The 18,165-nt window shown below is 51.6% G+C and overlaps 1 protein-coding gene across 2 annotated transcripts in view; it reads left to right on the top strand.

The window, feature by feature from the left end:
• Positions 1 to 1,487: 1,487 nt before the first annotated feature.
• The window catches only part of VASH2 (vasohibin 2), a 34,549-nt gene continuing 17,871 nt past the window's right edge, over positions 1,488 to 18,165 (top strand). Inside the window, exons 1-5 of one of the 2 annotated variants that reach the window (XM_063114570.1) lie at positions 1,488 to 1,659; positions 2,620 to 2,716; positions 10,387 to 10,475; positions 14,322 to 14,378; positions 14,903 to 14,977. In XM_063114570.1, coding sequence (XP_062970640.1) covers positions 1,640 to 1,659; positions 2,620 to 2,716; positions 10,387 to 10,475; positions 14,322 to 14,378; positions 14,903 to 14,977 — 338 coding nt within the window. In that variant the 5' untranslated portion in view covers positions 1,488 to 1,639. Of the gene's footprint in view, positions 1,660 to 2,266; positions 2,717 to 10,386; positions 10,476 to 14,321; positions 14,379 to 14,902; positions 14,978 to 18,165 lie in introns of both variants that reach the window. The other variant, XM_063114569.1, reaches the window with a different exon arrangement.

Below are 18,165 nucleotides of genomic sequence, written 5' to 3'. Positions count from 1 at the left end.
AGCCATCCCTGTATGGGATCCGAACCTGTGGCCTTGGTGTTATCAGCACCACACTCTCCCAAGTGAGCCACGGGCAGGCCCTAGTTTTCCTTCAATTCCTGGGGGGGGGGGGGGGGGGGGTTGTTTTTTGTTTTTGTTTTTGTTTTTTTTTCAGGTGTGCTTGTTCCACTTGAATTATTCAGATGATTTCATAAATTGGCCCATTTCCTTGGCCTATATGGACTTAAGTTATTATTCTCATTATTGAATCCATAAAGTCCTAGGCATGGGCTCTGTCCCGGGAGTAGTGCAGGGCTAGGTCCAGAATCCAGGCCTCCTCACCCAAGTCCTGGCTCTCAGCTGCACCCCAGGGGCCTCAGCTTACACCGGCCCCTCCTCAGGCACTCTTGTGGAAGAGACGTTCCACTTCCATTACAGACAAATTAGGGTCAAGCATCGAGAAACTGATCTTTGACGACTGTATTCTTAATTCAAGTTTCCCTTAGCATTGCTATCATAACCTTGTTGTCCTCTCAAAGCTGGCATGCTGGCCTGAAGTTTAAGGAGAAAGGATATTGTACCCAGGTTTTTAAGTGTCCACAAGAGAGGAAGTCAGGGAATCACAGAACCTTAGAGCCAGAACAGACCTTGGAGACATTGCGGATGCACATGGCCAAGGTGCCTGCAACTAAGGTCCAGAGCAGGGAAGTAAGTGGCTCAGCCAAGTGACCAACTTGGACTTAGATCAGCCCGCAGGTCAGTAGTCTGGTGCTGTTCCCATCACAACGTGCTCTTCTCTTTCTTTAAAAAAAGAGAAAGAAAAAAAGACACCTTCAAGGAAAAGGTGTTCAGTGGGCCACCAATTTCGCCATGGCTTTGAAGCATCTCTCCATCCCCTCCTCTAACTCAGCAGCTGTGGCAGAACAGTCAGCCTGGCTGACCTCCTGGGTTTTACTGTCACATATCAGCTTGGGTTTAAAAGACCAATATTAACCATGACTAATGCCAGAGGATCCAAGTCTGTGCCCACTTGTTAATCTTGGGGAAATTTGTAATGTGGGATTTAAACAACAACAACAAAAAACACCATTTAATTTCATGCATACATATGAATAGCCCCTGCCTGAACCACCCGTCATCCCGTGTGGAGCAGGTGACTGTGTCCAGCTCTCCTCAGGGAATGCTGTTCTGACGCCAAGCCCTTCTCTACCTCGGGCTCACTGCTCGGGTGGCTTTGTTTCTCTTCTGCTTCCCACACTTGCAAACCCACGCAGTGCCACGACCCCTGGGGAAACTCGATCTTAAGTCCCATGGACAAACGCTCCAACCCCGCGGTGCTCCCAGGACACTACCGCGATCGGATTTCGCGTGGCCGCTCAGCTCCCCCTACTCCTGTCCCCTCCCACCCGGGAACCCCGGAGCCAATCAGAGCGTCGCGGAGCTCAGGGTTGTAGAGTCCCGAGCGCGGGACCCGCCTCTCTTTGTTGCGGTGGCCAATGGACGCATTCGGAACATCGGCGGCTGCCCGGGTGACTCGGTTATATGTCACAGAATAACATTCGAGAATGGGACATGGAATGAGGCGACGGCCGCAGCAGCCCCAGCAGCAGCCGCCGCGGCAGCCCCCGCCGCCCCCGCCGCCCGGAGGGGCTCTGCAGCAATGAAGCCGGCCGTCCCGAGGTGGGGTCCCGCGGCGCGCACGGCCTCCCTGCGTCCGCCTGCGGCCGGTGCCTCCGGGTGTCTGGCGCTGGGACTGGGGGGAAGGGGGCGGGTGGGGCTATTTCCCCTGGAGCCCCGGGCTGGGGAGGCCCCCTCGCCCTCCGGGGTCCTGGAGGGCTTCCTGGAAGAAACGGGGCCGCCTTTGCAAGCCGGGGCTGCTGCATGCAGCTCCCTCGCACCAGCCCCGGGCGCTCACGTGCCAGCACGTTCTGGGCTCGGCTCGTCTCTCGGCCACGCTCGGGACCACGGAACGTGTGGATCCTTGCGGGGACCTCCCGTCCCTTCGCGCGGCAGGAGCTGTCTTTCTTCTGCCTACACCGTCCACCCCGCACCCCCCACGCTCCTCGTAGCCCCCGCCCCCGGTGTTTAGGTGTGTGTGAAGCTTTCGGGCAAATTTCGAGCCGCCTTTCTAGGTAATCGGGGGCCTGGGAGCTCCTGTGCAATGCCTCGGAGGTCTGTCAGCGTGAGGGGGGCCACCGAGCAGCGACGCGGAGACCCTGCGGGGCCCCCCACGGTTCCTCTGGACGTCCACTCAGCCGTGCGTCTGCTGTGTCTCCGCTGCTTTCAGGCGCCGCCCGTGAGCGGGAGCACTGCCACCCCCGCGGAGCCCCCGCCGCCGCTCCCCTTCGCGCGTCCTGCCGCAGCGAGAGGCATGGAGACGGCCACCCCGGCGGGGCGCTGATCCCCGCGCCGCGCCCCGCGCACACGCCCCCCGCCCCGCGCTCCCCGCCCCGGCCGCACCATGACCGGCTCCGCGGCCGACACTCACCGCTGCCCCCACCCCAAAGGCGCCAAAGGCACCCGGTCCCGGAGCAGCCACGCGCGGCCCGTGAGCCTCGCCACCAGCGGGGGCTCGGAGGAGGAGGACAAAGACGGCGGGGTGCTATTCCACGTTAACAAGAGCGGCTTCCCCATCGACAGCCACACCTGGGAGCGCATGTGGATGCACGTGGCCAAGGTGCACCCCAAGGGGGCGGAAATGGTGGGCGCCATCAGGAACGCCACCTTCTTGGCAAAGGTCAGTGGCTTTGAAGGAGCGGGTGGAGCGGGCAGTGATGGGAGCATTTCAGCCTGTACGTAGCGCATAGAGGCAATCTCCATTTTCCTGGTCCCGCTACAAACTCCTTCCCATTCCTCCCATCAGCCCTTTTCTTAATTGAGCATTCGCCTTTGGAAGCCTTAGGAATGGGGGAGCGTGGAGTAGGGGGTTTGCTGCCCTGGGACTGTATGGTTGGGTTGTGCGAAGGTTTCTTTGAACCACGAGCCAAACTCTATTATTTCCTCCCTCCCATGTACATCCGCCTTCAGCAAAAGCTAGAGCCACCAGTTAACACCAGAGATGCCAAGAATGCAGACCCCCAGATACCCCACCCTGCTTGTCCTCTCCGGAGTCTCTTGCTGTTTCCCTGTGTCCCCCTAGCAAATGATTTATTAAGCTGTGAATGAATTTGCGATCAACCACTCAAACTTCTCAGTGTGAATCATTTCTAGACTTTTTGCCAATTTTTTTCCCCCTTGGCGGTTGGCCAGTACGGGGATCCAAACCTTTGCCCTTGGTGTTATAACAATGTGCTCTAACCAACTGAGCCCAATTCTTTCTTTTCGTTCCAAGAAAAAAAGAGTTTTGGCTATGGCTTAAAAGGGACTTTCCAGTACACATGATGAATTAGTCTCACTGGATAGAGAAAGAGGCTCAGAAGTGAAACTCTCTTTTTGCCTTGGAGAGAAGCCATGGAAGGAGGGAGATGTCCCCTGGTGGGAGTTGCTGTGTTAAGTGAAACATCAAAATGCAAACTGGGGAGAAATGCTCTAGAGCCTGGGGGTTATAGCATGATTTACCCTGGACCCTGGGGATACTGGTATGGCTGAGAAGATTCCTGTACAGGTTTAGAAATGCCAGACCTAAGACCTGGGATGCCATCTGGTTGAGTCTGCAGCCTGGTGACAGCTGAGCATCTGAGCCTGCAGGCCAGAAAGCTGTGTGTGCCCTTGGGGAAGTGACAGAGCCTCTAAAGTTCCTGCTGCAGTCAGTCACAGTATTCTATTACTCTTCTGATCTAGGAGCTCTTCATCATGCTCAACTAGAATCTTGCCTGCTCTAGTGTCAACCATAATTACCCTTGATGAGTTCTCTTTGAACATGAGAACAACACAGTTCCTGGTTTGCAGTTTTGACTTTGGAATTTTTTCTTATTTAAGTGAGGAGCTGGGAGCCCTTAAGCCTGGAAGAGAGGTGGCCGCAGGGAACAGAGGACTGTTCGTACCATGCCATTCTACCTTTCGAACTCATTACTGTCAGCACCGACCCACCCTGATTTGTGCCTTCATCCTTCTGCCAGCCTTGTGTGTGTGGACCCCCTTCCCTGTCTGGGGATCATGGCATTTTAGTGCTGGTGGAGACCAATCTCCCACCTCTCAGCAGAAGACCTCCTGGGAATGAGGGCCACACTGCCTCACAGGCAATCCCAGGCCTGGCCAGATTTTGGTTGTGGGGAAGCTCTTTTTTTAGACTGAACAGAAATCCTCTTTCTCTGCCCCTCTTCCACTCCCCACCCGCAGTCCCATTTCTCCTCGGGTTCTTGCGTTGCCCGTCGAATCAGGGCAGAGCATGCCGACTTCCTCTGCTACTCACAGCTCCCTTGAATGTCATGAGACAGTGCTCTTATGGTGGGTGGGAGGGACTTGAAGTAAAAAATCAAGGGACTGAATGCTAGTCCTGGCTGTGCTACATCTAGCTTTGTGGCCTACGTCACTCACCTAAAATCTCTGGCCTTACTTTTCTCAACTATAAAATGGGAGTTGACCAGACTTCATGTAAAGTTCTTTCCAACTCTAAAATCCAATGTTTAGGCCCCATGAGTCTCCTAGTCTCTAATGCTAATTTGTGTGACACTAGAGGTCTGCTGGATTACAAGTCCTCAGAACTGTGACTTTCTGTCATTCTACATCTTACTTTCGTCTTCTTTGTCCACAGGTAGCTCCTTGGACCCTTTCCTATGTCACAGCTCCCGGACCAATTGACCCTCCTTATTCTCTTTCTAGGGCAATGGCTAGTTGGTCATCAGTCAGTCCCCTAAAACGAGCACATATGAAACAATATTTTAAATGTTGTCTGTGTAGTTTAGAACACAGATTACCACATCCTGAGAATTTTATGCAGTGGCCACCTCGTACTGTGCTTTCATAGTAACCCGAAGGTCCCATGAGAACTGCTGCCACGCTGGGACTCCCACAACTCAACTGTCGGCAGTTGGCTTTTTGAACCTAAACAAAGAACTTAACATTCCCATCTCTTACCTCGTATCTTAACGACTGGTTCTCCATCCCTAACCCCATCATTGCATCTTCCCAGCGCCGACGTTCCGCGAACCCTAACCAAACCCTGACAGCCTCAAAAGACGTTCCGCGAACCCTAACCAAACCCTGACAGCCTCAAAAGCTCCCATTTGCACGGGCCACTCCTCTCTGAGTCAAGGGCTATTCCTGGGTTCAGCCTGGCAGACTCTTTCCTCTGGGACCATGTTCTTTTCTCCTTTATCCAAATCAGTGTCTTGCTGAGGAATCCGTACAGAAGGAGGTGGTAGGATGGTGGGGGTGATGAAGGGTTGGAGAGTTTCAGGGAGATTAACCATTTTTAGCAATTGAATGTGGACTAAGAATCAAAAGAAGTGGACAGAGGAAGGTTTCAAGGGCCTGCGAGAAGGACTGAATGACATGTCCTTTGATACAGGACATTCCATTAGCAGCCATGGTAAGTTCTGCCTGAAGGTCCAGGCATCCCCTCGGGGTGGTTGAGGGGTTCACTTCTCAGAGATCCGCCTCCTAAATTTGTGACTGAGGCCCTCCTCTGGTTGTTACTCTGTCCAAAGCTAGCACTTGACTAGGTGAAAGCCAGGGTTTTTCCAGGATAGTTTGAGAAAACAGCAAGAGGCCATAGGAGGATGAGGACTGGAGGGGCAGAGAGAGTGACTGGCCCAGAAAAAACAGCTGGGCATACTAGGAAACAGCTCCTCCTCCTCCTTTACCAGCTGGAGCCCAACTCTCCCAGGGGCAGGAAACCAGGATAGATTCAGCAGGAAACATCAGTAGGGGTTTTTTTGCAGACCCCACATTTTTGTGTCTCATTCTCACGTTGATTCCAAATTGGGAAAGAATTCACATTTAGAGGACTGAGCTTTGCCGGAGTGAAGTGTGAGAAATTGGGACTTGAGACTTTGCTGCAGGCAGGACTCCACTCCTGCCCCTGCTGTCTCACACTGGCAGCTCACACCCTCCCGTCCTGGATTCAGAACCATCCCTCCGTCCATCCTGCTCTGCCCATTCAGCTCTGCCCCCGGTCGTGATCCCACAACCTCTCTACGAGGCCACCATAACAGATTCCTGGTGCCTGCGCAGTGTAGTTTTCAGAGCAGGGATGATAAAAGGCTTTGCTTTCTCTTTGTTCTTTCTTGCTAAAGATTCCTAGTGCCTGGGGCTCTTGCTGCCTCCCTGACTCCCTTCCTGGCCTCCCCTTTCTCTCCCACCTGGTGATGCCAGTTCCATGCCTGTGCCCATCCACATCACTTCCCCTGGCATTCTTCTGACAAGTCATTTGTACTTGGCAAGAATCGAGTGCAGGAGAGGCTGTCCGCAAGTCTTGCCTGTGGCACCCCCTTACCCCACTACCCAAACCTCCCAGGGCCCCCACCCCAGATCAAGGCTCAGTGTCTGTAGGAGAGGTTGGTTTGGGTCTGTTCTGTCTAGATTCCGCCTTTATCAGCTGGGCTGCGGCTGGCTGGGCTGGATGCAGGTGGCAGGAGGTGAGAACCTTGGGGGAAGGGTGACGGAAAATCAAAGTTGGATTTTCAGGTAGCAGTTCATGAAATCTGGCAGGAAAAGAGCATGAGGAGGGACGCTCAGAACCCCAGTCCGGGAGAAGAAAGTGGTTGTGCCTGGGCTTTTCCTAAGGTTGCACCCATTTTTGCTCCCATCAGTGCTGTGCAAGAGCATCTTCACCAGCATGTTGGGAATCTGCATTTCGGAATGTCTTTGCTCATTGGAGAGGTGAAAAATGACATTTTGCAGTGGTTTTAATTTGCATTCCTTCATTTATTTGTGAGCTTGAACATTTTTTCAAATATTTATTCACAATTTGCATTTCTCCTTTGGTGAACTGTCTTTTCATGCTCTTTTTTATTGCGGTAAAACATAAGTAACATATACTTTACCATTTTAATCATTTTTAAGTATACAGTTCTGTGGCGTTAAGAACACTCACTTTGCTGTGCAACTGTCACCACTATCCATCTCCAGAATTTTTTCATCTTCCCTAATGAAACTTTGTACCCATTGAACACGAACTCCCCCACCCCCAGCCCTCCCTGCCAGCCACCCTCTACTTCCTGTCTGTGAATTAGACGACTATAGGAACCTCCTGTGAGAGGAATTAATACATCTGTTCTTTCGTGATTGGCTTATTTCACTTAGCAAAAGGTCTTCACATTTCGTCCATGCCAGAGCATGTGTCAAAATGTACTTCCTTTTTAAGGCTGAGTAGTGTTTCACTGTGTGGACACGCATGTTTTGTTGATCCGTTCATCCCATGATGGACACCTGGGCTGCTTCCACCTTTTGGGGCCACTTTTTTTCACTGAGGCCTGAAGAGTTTTCTTATCACTTTGTATGAACTCTTCATAAATTAAGGACATTAACTCATTGTCACCGTGTATCTCCAGGGGGAAGTGGATGTTTTCCTCTCCTTGCATTAGGGTGGGAAGGCATCTTCGTGATGTGAAGCTCCTGGGTACATTGTCCAGAGACTCAGGCCACTGCTGATTCTGTCTTCCAGTTCCAGAAAAGCGTAGACCTTTCAGGCTTCCCCCAGTCCAGACCCCTGAGAACAAATTGTTGACAAATGATAACACAGCTTATACTTCATGCGACCGTGAGCCCAGCCCCAAGCTGCCTACTTTATACATCAGGTCACGTAATCCTCACAGCCAGCCTGGAAGGTTTGAAGTGGCTGATACTATTCCGATTTTGTCAGGAAGAAAACGGAGGCTTAGAGAAGTCATGCAGCTTGACCAGGGTCCACAGCTAGTAGGTGACAGGGCAGGGATTTGAACCTGGCTGTATGTGACTCGGACTTACACCCAAGGAGCACTCCTGGTGTGTAGTCCATGCCCGGTGGGAACACTGGCAGTGCAGGTGCTGGTTGGAGGCTGACCCCCCTCTGAGCCCCAGCCAGCTCGCCCTCCCAGACGTGGGGGTGAGCTGCAGCCGATGACATCATCCCTTAGCTGTCTCAGCTCCTCTTCCTGCCACAGCCCTGCTCCCCAGTGGGGTTTGGAGAATGTATACATTCATCCCCCCAGTGGGGAGGACATGTGGCCACAGCTCCTGCGCTCTGCTCACAGGCGGGCAGGCTGAGGTAACCAGGCAGCTGTTTTGAAAAGCCCTTTGGCGCCACTGAGCTGCTATTCTGAGGACCAGCTGCCGCCTGACTCCCACCCCCACCATCCAGCTCTTGTGGGCTCTGTTGGGCTTGGGGGAGTAGAAGTAATTTGGTGGTGGGCCCCCATAGCCAGCTGTGAAGCAAGTCACTGGCTACAGCAAGGCCCTGGCCAAGGGACACCCCTCTGGAGATCTCTTAGATGTCTGGTAATTCTTCAGGGCATTTTCTCATGCTTAACAGCTTTTCTGTTAAATAGGTACAATCAGCACTTTTCTGTGTAGAAATGCTTAGGTCTTAATAAACTGTAATTTCCCTCCTCCCTTCCTCTGCTCCTGTGTGCCCTGTCCCCTTTGTGCCTGGCCTAGAGTTGGAACCTGGGAGGTGTTAAAGACAGCTCACATCACCCTTCTCTCCTCACTTCTCGGTGAAATCTCTAGCACCTTCTTACACAGAAGTCCAGGTATGGGTAAACCAGGCAAGCAAAAAACAAGGACAAGCTTAACACTTCCTAGTGTTAGGTGGAAACACAAGGACACACCTTACATTTTGAGTGTATTTGTGTGTGTGTGAGTGTGGAGAGTCATGGGAGCAGATGCTCAAATTAGAACAATTTGCTCCCCAACACGACACTCCGAGACAGAAATGTGATTTATTTGAGCTGATATGTTGTAAACAAAATGTAACTCATAGAACACACGCACAAGCACAACACTGTTGGCGCAATATAGAAAGTATTACTAGTTTTCTTGCAGCTGAAGGGGCAGATGCTGTGAAGTAGGACATTTTAAAAAGCCAAGAGAGAATAGAGGCACTGAGAGGGAAAAAAATGCCAAGAAGTATTTGCAGTAAATGCAGCCAAAGGGCTCGAAGTGTGGAAAGAGCCCCACGCCCCATGCCTGGGGCAGCATGCCCCTAGCTCCACTGTGGGGCTTGAGCCTGGACAGCTAGGGCGACAGCCAGGGTGGCCTTAGGCGGCATCTGCCTCTGTTGCCTGGCCAGGCTGCCCAGGGCTGTCCCTGAGTCTGTCACCAGCAGCTTCCCCTTCTGTCAGTTAAGCACTAAATCCCCAGGGCCTCCTTGCCCTGTTTTCTCCAAGGATAGGGCTAATCTCTCCTTTAGCCCTTTCTGCTACTCTCTAAGTGGCTTAAGTCTGGAGGAGCCTCCTTTCCTTTCCAGCGGCAGCACTGCCTGAGCCCAGGGCCCACATGGACTGGGTTTCTCTGTAACCAAGGACCCCATGCCACCAGAGAGACAGAGGCAGGAGAAACGTATAGGGGAGATTCCCACCCCTCACCCCCCAAAACCCAAACCAACCAAACAAAACCTCAAATAGTGCCTGGCTGATATCCCTTGCTTCCTAAGAGTCACTCGATTGCACGTCCCTTGTTTGTTCTCGCTGTTGGCCTCCCTGGCAGGGGTGCTCAGAGCTGAGTGGGTGCCACAGCTCTAAACTTCTGAGCAGAGGCACCTGCCTCCCCCTTTCTAATCCTCGCCTGCCTTTGATCCTCTCTCTTCCCAGCAGGGATTAGAACTTCGTCCACTCAATTGTAGTAGATACCTGGTGAGTGTCAACGTCAAGAGGCAGATTAGGGAATGAAGGGGTAACTGGGCTGCCATGACACATGGAGGAATGGGAGGTTCATGAGTCAGGGGAGCTGCACTCTTCTGGGAGAGTCAGGCAGGAGGAGTCTTTCCTAATGCACTTGCGGCAGGCAGGACTCAGGGGAAGGGGCACAATGGGTGTTGCAGGGAGAGTGGTATTGAGACCTGGTGCCCACTGTGCCTGTTGTAGTGCTCTAGGGCACCGTTCACCTTGCATTCTGTGCGAACGGTGCCCTGGAGCAGAGTACATTTAATGGGTCACCATTAGCCAAGCAGCAAAAGTGTCGTGCAGTAAAAATGTGAGGATTAATGGAGCACCACTGTGTCCATCCTGGGCCATGCTTGGTGGGGGACACTGTAGGACATGGCGCATGGCCTCAAGGAGGCCTTAGGCTCCCGTGGGGGGGGCAGACCGTATTCAAACACCCAGAGGAGGGCCATAGAGAGCCACCATGACCCAGAGCAGAGTGTTTGTCAAGGAAACTCAGAGAGGGACAACTTCAGTGAGGGACCAGCTGTTGCACGGTGACCTCGTGGAGGAGGCACACTGGAACAGGTGACCATGCTGTTGGTGGTTTCCGCTTGTGCCTGCCCCTGGGAGCTGGGCCCCAGAGTCTCCTTGATCGAAAGCCCCTCTCTCTGTTTCTCTTCAGCCTTCAGTACCCCAGGTCCCAAACTACAGGCTGTCAATGACGATCCCAGACTGGCTCCAGGCGATCCAGAATTACATGAAGACACTACAGTATCCTTCCAACCAAGGTCTGAGCAGATCCGGCCAGGGGATGGGCGTGGTGATCGCAAACCTGGAGGCACGTCTGTCCCCAGCTGGTCATCGAAAGCTCTCTAAGGTTGGTGAGGCCAGGCATGGAGGGATGCTTCTAGGTGAGAGTCTAGAAACAGCACTGAGAGAGGACATAACTGCAGTGACCAGACCCTTCTCCCTTCAAGCAGGGCGTGGGCAAGGATGCACAGGGGCGGCGAGGCAGGGTGGTCCACCAAAAGCCCCTCTGGCTTCTCTTTTCCCCTCCTTTCCCTGTGCTTTCCTCTTCCTCCCTGGGGCCCCCTCCTCCTCCCATCTTGTCCTCTTTCTCCATCTCCTTCCTCTCGTCATCTCTGCCGCCCTGCACCTCTCTCCCTTCACTGTCCATCTTCCTGTCGCCCTCCTCCCTACTGTTCTGTTCCCTTTCTTCCCTCTCGCACTTGTTTGCCCTCACCACTTGAGTGCCCTGACCACTCACGATCCCCTCCTTGGCTCCCCGGGCGACCCAGGCTGGGGACCTTACTTGGCTACGCATGAACGGACGGGGCTCTGGGCTGGGGGCCCTTCCCCCAACTTGAGCTTGAAGAAGAGCTGAGGAGCCCTGCGGGTCCAGGCTGGGTTCAGACTAGCCAGACTTTCGGTCCTTTCTCCTCCAGGGTCCTCAGGCTGTTTGCAGTCAGGGTTAGATCAGCACTGAGGGCCCCCAAGCAGCCCTGTAGGAATAAGGGGCAGAAGGGGATGGTCTGCTCGCCACTTCTGGTATTTTATAGGGAGAGGAGTCAGATGGGGAGCTGGCCCCCAGCACTGTCTGGGAGGTGAAGCTTCCGATGACCTCTGTCCTTTCTCTATAAAGACATAAAACTTAGCCTGTCCTACCAGGCCCCGGGCACACTGGCTTGCTTTCTGCTTGCCTGCTATACCCAGCCTTGAGGCAGAGGGATATCAGGGCCACTGCACACATGTCCCATGTGTCCCACATGCCCCGGGAGAGCCCCTCCTTGCTGTGTTAGGACAAGAATCTTCCCAGTGGATTTTTGTGCGCCTCCCCCATAGAGCTGGGTATCTCCAGACGGGAATGACAGCAGCTTCTGCTCCTTCGGGTGGAGAGATTACTTGGTTCACTTCTCAGTTCCGACTTCGTGGATCCTCAGCGCCCCTTCGTGGCATCTTTCCAGGGGACTCCTGAAGTGATATTAGAAGGCGGAGGTGGCACCAGCCTCCAAGAGTGAGGCCGGCAGCGCTGGCCCTGGGAAGGCTATCTGGTGTTGGTGCTAATCCCCAAACTGGGACCCGTGTGGGGAGATCCAGGTGGTCCAGAAGCTCAAACCCCTGCCAGAGTAGACCCGGACCCCAAGGGATGACCCTTCTTAAATGTGACTCACCCCTTGCTGAATATTCCAGAAGGTGACAAATTAGAATGGCTCTTCACTTCTGTCTAGGGTAAGGTTTTCACAGGGATCATGCAGCAGAGATTTAAGAGAAAACGAGTCTGGCCGGGAGTGCATTAACGGGGGCAGATTTTCAGGGTTTTACCTACCATTTGCTCCTGCTGCATAAACCCTGCTCCACATACTCGTCCAAGTTTCACTGATGCCCTGAAAGGTCTGCTTTTTAATTTTTCTTTTCTCTGATCCATAACCACTGTCACTGACCTCACTTTCCGACTGCAGAGAGGGCCAGAGAGGGGAAAGCACCAGGAGGCTGCTGTGATCCTGATTCCGGTTACTTGGTCATTGGAGCCATCACCCAGGGAAGGCAGAACGTGGACTCTTCCTTCTGCCTCCTGACCAGACTTTTATTTAGTTCCTCCTGCTTTGTTCTGGACACAGTGACAGATGCCAGGATCTGGGGACTGCTTGGGCCGAGAACTGACTGCAGATGTGCTCAGCTGGCAGTGGGGATATCAAAGGACAAATCCTGCCTTCTCCTGGGTTCAGCCTCAGAGCAGTAGCCAACATGAGTGCTGACCTTGCATGGGGTTCTGGAAAGAGGTGCCTCATGGGCTCTGTTGGATGGGGAGAAAGCTTCTGAGGGCGAACTTGGACTCGGTGTCTGTCCTACTCTGAAGAGAATGTTTAGAGGATTTTCTTTCCTGCCCACTTCCAGGGGTTCAATTACTAACTGTGAGGAACTGAGAGAGGATGGTCAGGAAATTTTTATTTAGTTATAGGTTTGTTTCACTTTATGCACTAGAGGCATAAATTACATATATAAAAGGGGACAGTTGGGCATCTAATTTAATTTTTGCCAATTGAATTGTACTTCAAATGGAGAGCCTCACTGAGTAAATTCCTTGCTAAAGTAAAAAGAAAAATAAGTCACTTCACAATGAGAATATTTAGTCCCTCCTTCTCTTTTACCTCTGAGATTTTGTAGACAGTATTTTAAAAAGCTGGGCAAGGCTATATTGTTAATGGCTCAGATCAGCAACTCCCAAACTGGTGAACTTGTTAAAATCACCCCCAGCCCTCACCCTGGAGCTTCCAACTCAATAGTCTGAGTTGGAATGTCTCAGAATGGCATCCAGGGTTAGGAACCATGGCCTGAGATCAGAATCTCCAGAGATGTCCAGAATCTGCTAATAATGATCTCCCCAGGTGGTGATGAAGTGTGCCCATGTTCAAGTGGGCAAACACCTCTGTGCCAGGAAAGGAACCCAAGCCCCTCTCAGGAGGGCATGAAGTACTCCTAGCACTCCGTGCTCCCTCTGCAGCTGCCTTTGTCACTACCGGGCACATGTCAAATCTCATACAACCCTGCCTCCAGCCACAGCAGCTCCAGACACACAAGTTTGTGCTTCATTAGCATGCTCCCAACATGCACTTTTTTCTATAGGATTTTGATTAAGGCCAGAGAAGGAAACATACAGAGCAACCCTTCTTTAGGCTCAGAAAAATCAAGATCCAGTCTCAGAGAGCACGGCATAGGGGAATCTTTATTCTTCTTCAGAATGACCTGGTGCAGGCTTGCCAGTCCCTGAGACATTTGGGGCAGTCACTAAATCCCAGATAGTAGATGCTAGTGTCATCTTCGGAGATTTAGTAATCAATGTCATGTGTCAGTCCAGGTCTGAAAAGAAAGTGATGTCTCCACAGTGAGCTCTGCTGCAGAGTCTGTGCTATTGAAAAACCCTACTGCCATCCATCCAGACATCCATCCATCCACTTATCCATCTATCTTTCCATCCATCCATCCATCTATCCACCTTTCCATCTGTCCATCCTTTCATCCTTCCTTCTATCCATCTCATCCACCCTTCCATTCTGCCCATTCCATCCATCTTTCTTTCATCTTTCTGTCCTTCCATTCCTTCTATCCTTCCTTCCTTCCATTCATCCACCTTTCCATTCATCCATCCATTCATACATCTATCCATCTTTCCATCCTCCTATCACTGCCCTTCCATCCATCCACCCATTTATCTATCCATCTGTCCACCCATTCATTTACTTATTCCTCATTCATTTAATAGTATTTGCTAACTTGCATAGGTGAGGCTTCTGCCAGGCTTTACGGGTAATACAAAGATGATAAAAGAATGGCCCCAACTCTCAAACAGCTTGGAGTCTGGTAGGTGAATTAAGACTAATGGGAACACAGAGCAAATTTAAAAGAGCCATTATACAGGTCCAAGGTGCTTTGAGGCCTAACTTAGAAGTTTAATTTCCAGGGTAGGATAGTGAAGTTAGAGGCTGTTTTTTACCTTCTGGGTACTGAGAAGCCTCCACTTCCTCATCTCATTGAGAAATCAGAGTGCATAACTTCCTCTGCTGGATTCTTGGGACCTTTGGAGTTTTCTGTCACTTTCCCTTTACATACTTCACACAGATACAATCACACAGGGACCCAGTTCTTTGAAATTAGGAAAATGAGACCGCTGAGTGGGTAAGTGGTGCATGATCTGGGGCCGTGAGCTGCCAGCTCCCTCTCCCAACCTCTATCCCTGTATCCCAGTACTCCAGCATCCTAGTCTGTTCGTGTTGGAGGTGGGGGGTGCCCCAGGGCCAGGTTGGAGGTGAGCCTGAGGATTGGGCCACTCTGACAGCTCCGTTCGGTGGTGAGGACTAACTCTTAGGGTGGGGAAGGCTTGTGCAATTTGTGTTATGAGGCATTCTTTACTTGCTCCGTTGTAATGCCCCCTGTCCTGGGGCATTGGAGGGTGCTATGGAATACTAGCACTAACCTCCAGGAGCTAACTCTTGGAGAGTGCAGTGGGGAATTTAGGATTTCTGTTCTGCCAAGTGCAGATGTGCTTTGGTGTCTTTCTTTGAGTCAAACTCTCCCCTTTCTGCCTATAGTCCTGCATGGTGCCTAGTATGGGGACAAGCATGCTGATGGCTTAACAGTCAGACTGACTGACTGCATAAATAAATAAGTCCTGAGATCTTCTGCTTTGCTCTGTCCTACAGGTTAATGGAAACAGCGAAAGAAATGACCCGAGAGTCCTTGCCTATCAAATGTCTTGAAGCTGTCATCCTGGGCATGTATCCTTTAAGTCATGTATGCTTGAATTTACTCCATAGATGGTGGCCTCATTATGGGGCTGGTTGTGGCTTTAACCTCCTAAATTCACAGAGATCATGCCCACTGTCTCCTTGGAGGAGAGCGTCAAACTCCCCTGGTACTTCTCTTTCGCTTTCACCATCTGGAGTTGCACCAAATCAATGCTTGGCTCCTTGGATCAACGTTAGTCTAAACTGTTAGCTGCAGCCTTCATCAGGGCCAGCTCTCAGGCCAGTGACCTTGCAGATTCACTAGTCACAAGAATTTTAGCTGAGAGGGACTAAAGAGAGTGTGTGTGTGGCTTCTCCTTGCATTACTCTGGCACTGCAACAGGAAGACACTCAAGAAACAGTAGAACAAGGACCCAGAGAGCTAGAGTCCAAACCCATCTCCAGGGAAAATTCTAAGAGTGGATTGTGGAGGACACCAAGCAGTAGTGGTGTATCCTGACCTGGCAGAAAATGGCTGAAGCAAGAGTCTGGTCTCTCCCACACTTTCTGTTCCATTTTCCACCAGCCTCCTGGCTCTTCAACCTGAAAGGTATATGGCCCAGAAAAACCGTGATGGCACTAACTTATTAGTGGTGATGGCGATCGAACACGATCAGTCAGAGGAGCAAAGAAACGCCAAGTCCTCTGGGTGGATGGCTGGAAGGCCAGTGCCAAGGGAAATAAGGCAAGACATGAGCTTGAGAGGTGGTCCCAGGAAAGACCAGTTGGGTCCTTGAGTCCTTTGCTAAGTGACCTTTTTCAAAAGGCAACAGGTAGCCCAGATGATAGCTCTGAAGCAGAGCAGTGACATGGCCAGGAGTACACTTTAGAGAGGGAGCTCTCTGAGGACAGACTGAAGAAGGACAGGGAGTAGGAGAAGGCTGGGACTGGATCTGCAGAGCCCATTGGGAGCTGTCATATGGAGGGACGGGGCTGCTTGAACCGCAGCCCCAGCAATGGGAATAGATTTGAGGGGTTGGTTTTGAGAGATGGCAAGGAAATAGAAGTTGGGGGGGTCAGAGGCCAACTGCTTGCAGAGGTTGATGGGGAAGGAGTCAACAAATACAGGTCTTCCGATTGGGCAGCAGTCTGTGGAGGATGGGCTGGAGCAATGAGAGAGAGAGGGAGGTGACAAACTTCAGCGCAGACCTGACTGAGACAGACGCAGTGAAGCCGGAGTGAAGAGGTTGCAGGTAAGTCACCACCAGCACTTGTGGGCTGATGGGCGTGAGGAGGTGGAGGAGAAAGGCAGTGACCACACTCTGTCCTGCTTCATAATGCCGCAGTCCAATGGGGGGATTAGATTTATGGAAGATGAGTTCAGATGTGGACATGTCGAATCGAGGTACCTGTAAGATGTCAGGACAGTGTGTTTGGAGTGTGGAGACCACGAGGAGAATCTGCATTGGGAATGCAAATCTAGGAGCTGTGAGTATTTGGGGGCTGTAGTTGCTGTTCAAAAAGTGAGAGGAGAAAAAGATCAAGAATGAAATCCCAATATTTTTTGGTCTAATTGGATACAAAGAGTCCATAAAAGAGACTTAAGAAGGAAAGTCAGAGAGGTAGAAGGAAAACCAGGAGAGAAAGGAGATACAGAAGTCAGTGGAAGGACGTGTGGTTCTGAATTAGACTGGAGACAATGGGATTGATCTAGTCTGTTTTCTTGGTCTCCTGGACATTTTTGTGGGAAGGGGAATTGTGTCTCTCTGCATCCTGTGGAGCATTTGCAGGCCTGATCTGAAAGAAGATTGTCCACAGGTGCCTTGGCTGACGTTTGAAATGTGGCAACTTGAGCCTTATTGATGTTCAGTCCCGAACCCTCATGTTGTACCCCCCTCCCTGCTCCCCACAAAGGAGATGAAACGTGTGCCTGCGGAGCCCAGCAGGAGGCCAGGACTGGGGATGGGGGTAGCAGATGGCTCAGGGCCTCGACTCTTTAGTGGAAGGAGTCAGCCACAGCTGTTCCGCAGAGCCTCTTGCAAGTTTAATGGGGGTGAACAATTGGCTGGGGATTTGCTGGTGGAGATCAATGAAAGAGAACACAAGCCCAGGCCCTCCACCAGGTGGACAAGCTAACTTCAGACTGTCTTTGCTGAGGAATGTCAGGGTGCACCTGAACATAGGTCATCTTGCTTGCACAATAGTCTTGTCTGTGCACAATTTTATGAATCCAAACATCAGGTCACTGGAATTACCTACAGCCTTTTGAGATTGCAGGCAATAGACCCATGCATGACAGCTGCTGGGCCTGTCCAAATCAGAGGTAGTGTGCTCTTGGTTTTCTTTTGTTCTTACACATGTGACATTTCAGAAAAGTGTGGGGTAGGTGGGGAGGCTGGAGAGATTCAGCTAACACTGCCAAACTCAGGGAAATTTGACTCTTGCATGCAGACAAGGAACACAGAATGAATTCTAAGTTACAGCAACTTTGTCTTTTCTCTTTGCTCTGTCAGCATTCCTGTGTCCTGCTTTCACTTGGGGATGGTGAAGGATATGACTTGGGTCATTTGTCTGTGTTTCCCCCAGGCCCTTCTGCAGGTCCTGGAAAACAAGCAGTGCCTTGACAACTTTGAAATTGGTCGACTTGGCTACTTGGAAGCCTCTGTCCATTGGTCTGTCCTTCCTTGTTTTCTCGTTTTTGAATTCAGTTCAGAGTTCAGGATTCATTAGTGAACAGCTGCTTCTTTTATCTTACTTAAGTTCATGTGCACACACATGCACGCTAGATAGATAGATCTTTGGTTCCAAATTATCTTCTGAATTATGGCAACTATTTTGGGGGTCCTCACTGACCGTGGTGGGGCTTGCTCAGGTACTATGGTTTATTAAAGGAACAGGTTCATTATGAGAGGCATGTTAGGCATATCCCCAGGAGGCTGGATGCTGGGCAGATTATCAAGGGGCTTGGGACGTTGCTGCTCCCTTTCCCTGGAAAAGCTCCAACTACTTCCCTGCCCTCATCCTGCTTCTTCCCTCCCACGCCCTCCGTTTCCAGTTGCTCCAGGTCCCAAGGCTTTACCAGGTGCCATAAAGATGGAACAAATCCAAGAGATCAGTGGCTTGTGACATGATGGACCGGTGGTCTCTCTTGTGCCCTCCCTGGTCCCACTCCCCACCTGGCTCACTATACTTGTCCTGTGAGACTAACCCCGGTGCCGCTGCGCCGAGACCTCTCCTCT

The sequence above is a fragment of the Cynocephalus volans genome, chromosome 11 (genome assembly GCF_027409185.1).
Source record: "Cynocephalus volans isolate mCynVol1 chromosome 11, mCynVol1.pri, whole genome shotgun sequence".
NCBI lineage: Eukaryota > Metazoa > Chordata > Mammalia > Dermoptera > Cynocephalidae > Cynocephalus > Cynocephalus volans.
The sequence above is the reverse complement of the archived record's forward strand: the minus strand, read 5'-3'. Positions and strand labels throughout refer to the sequence as shown.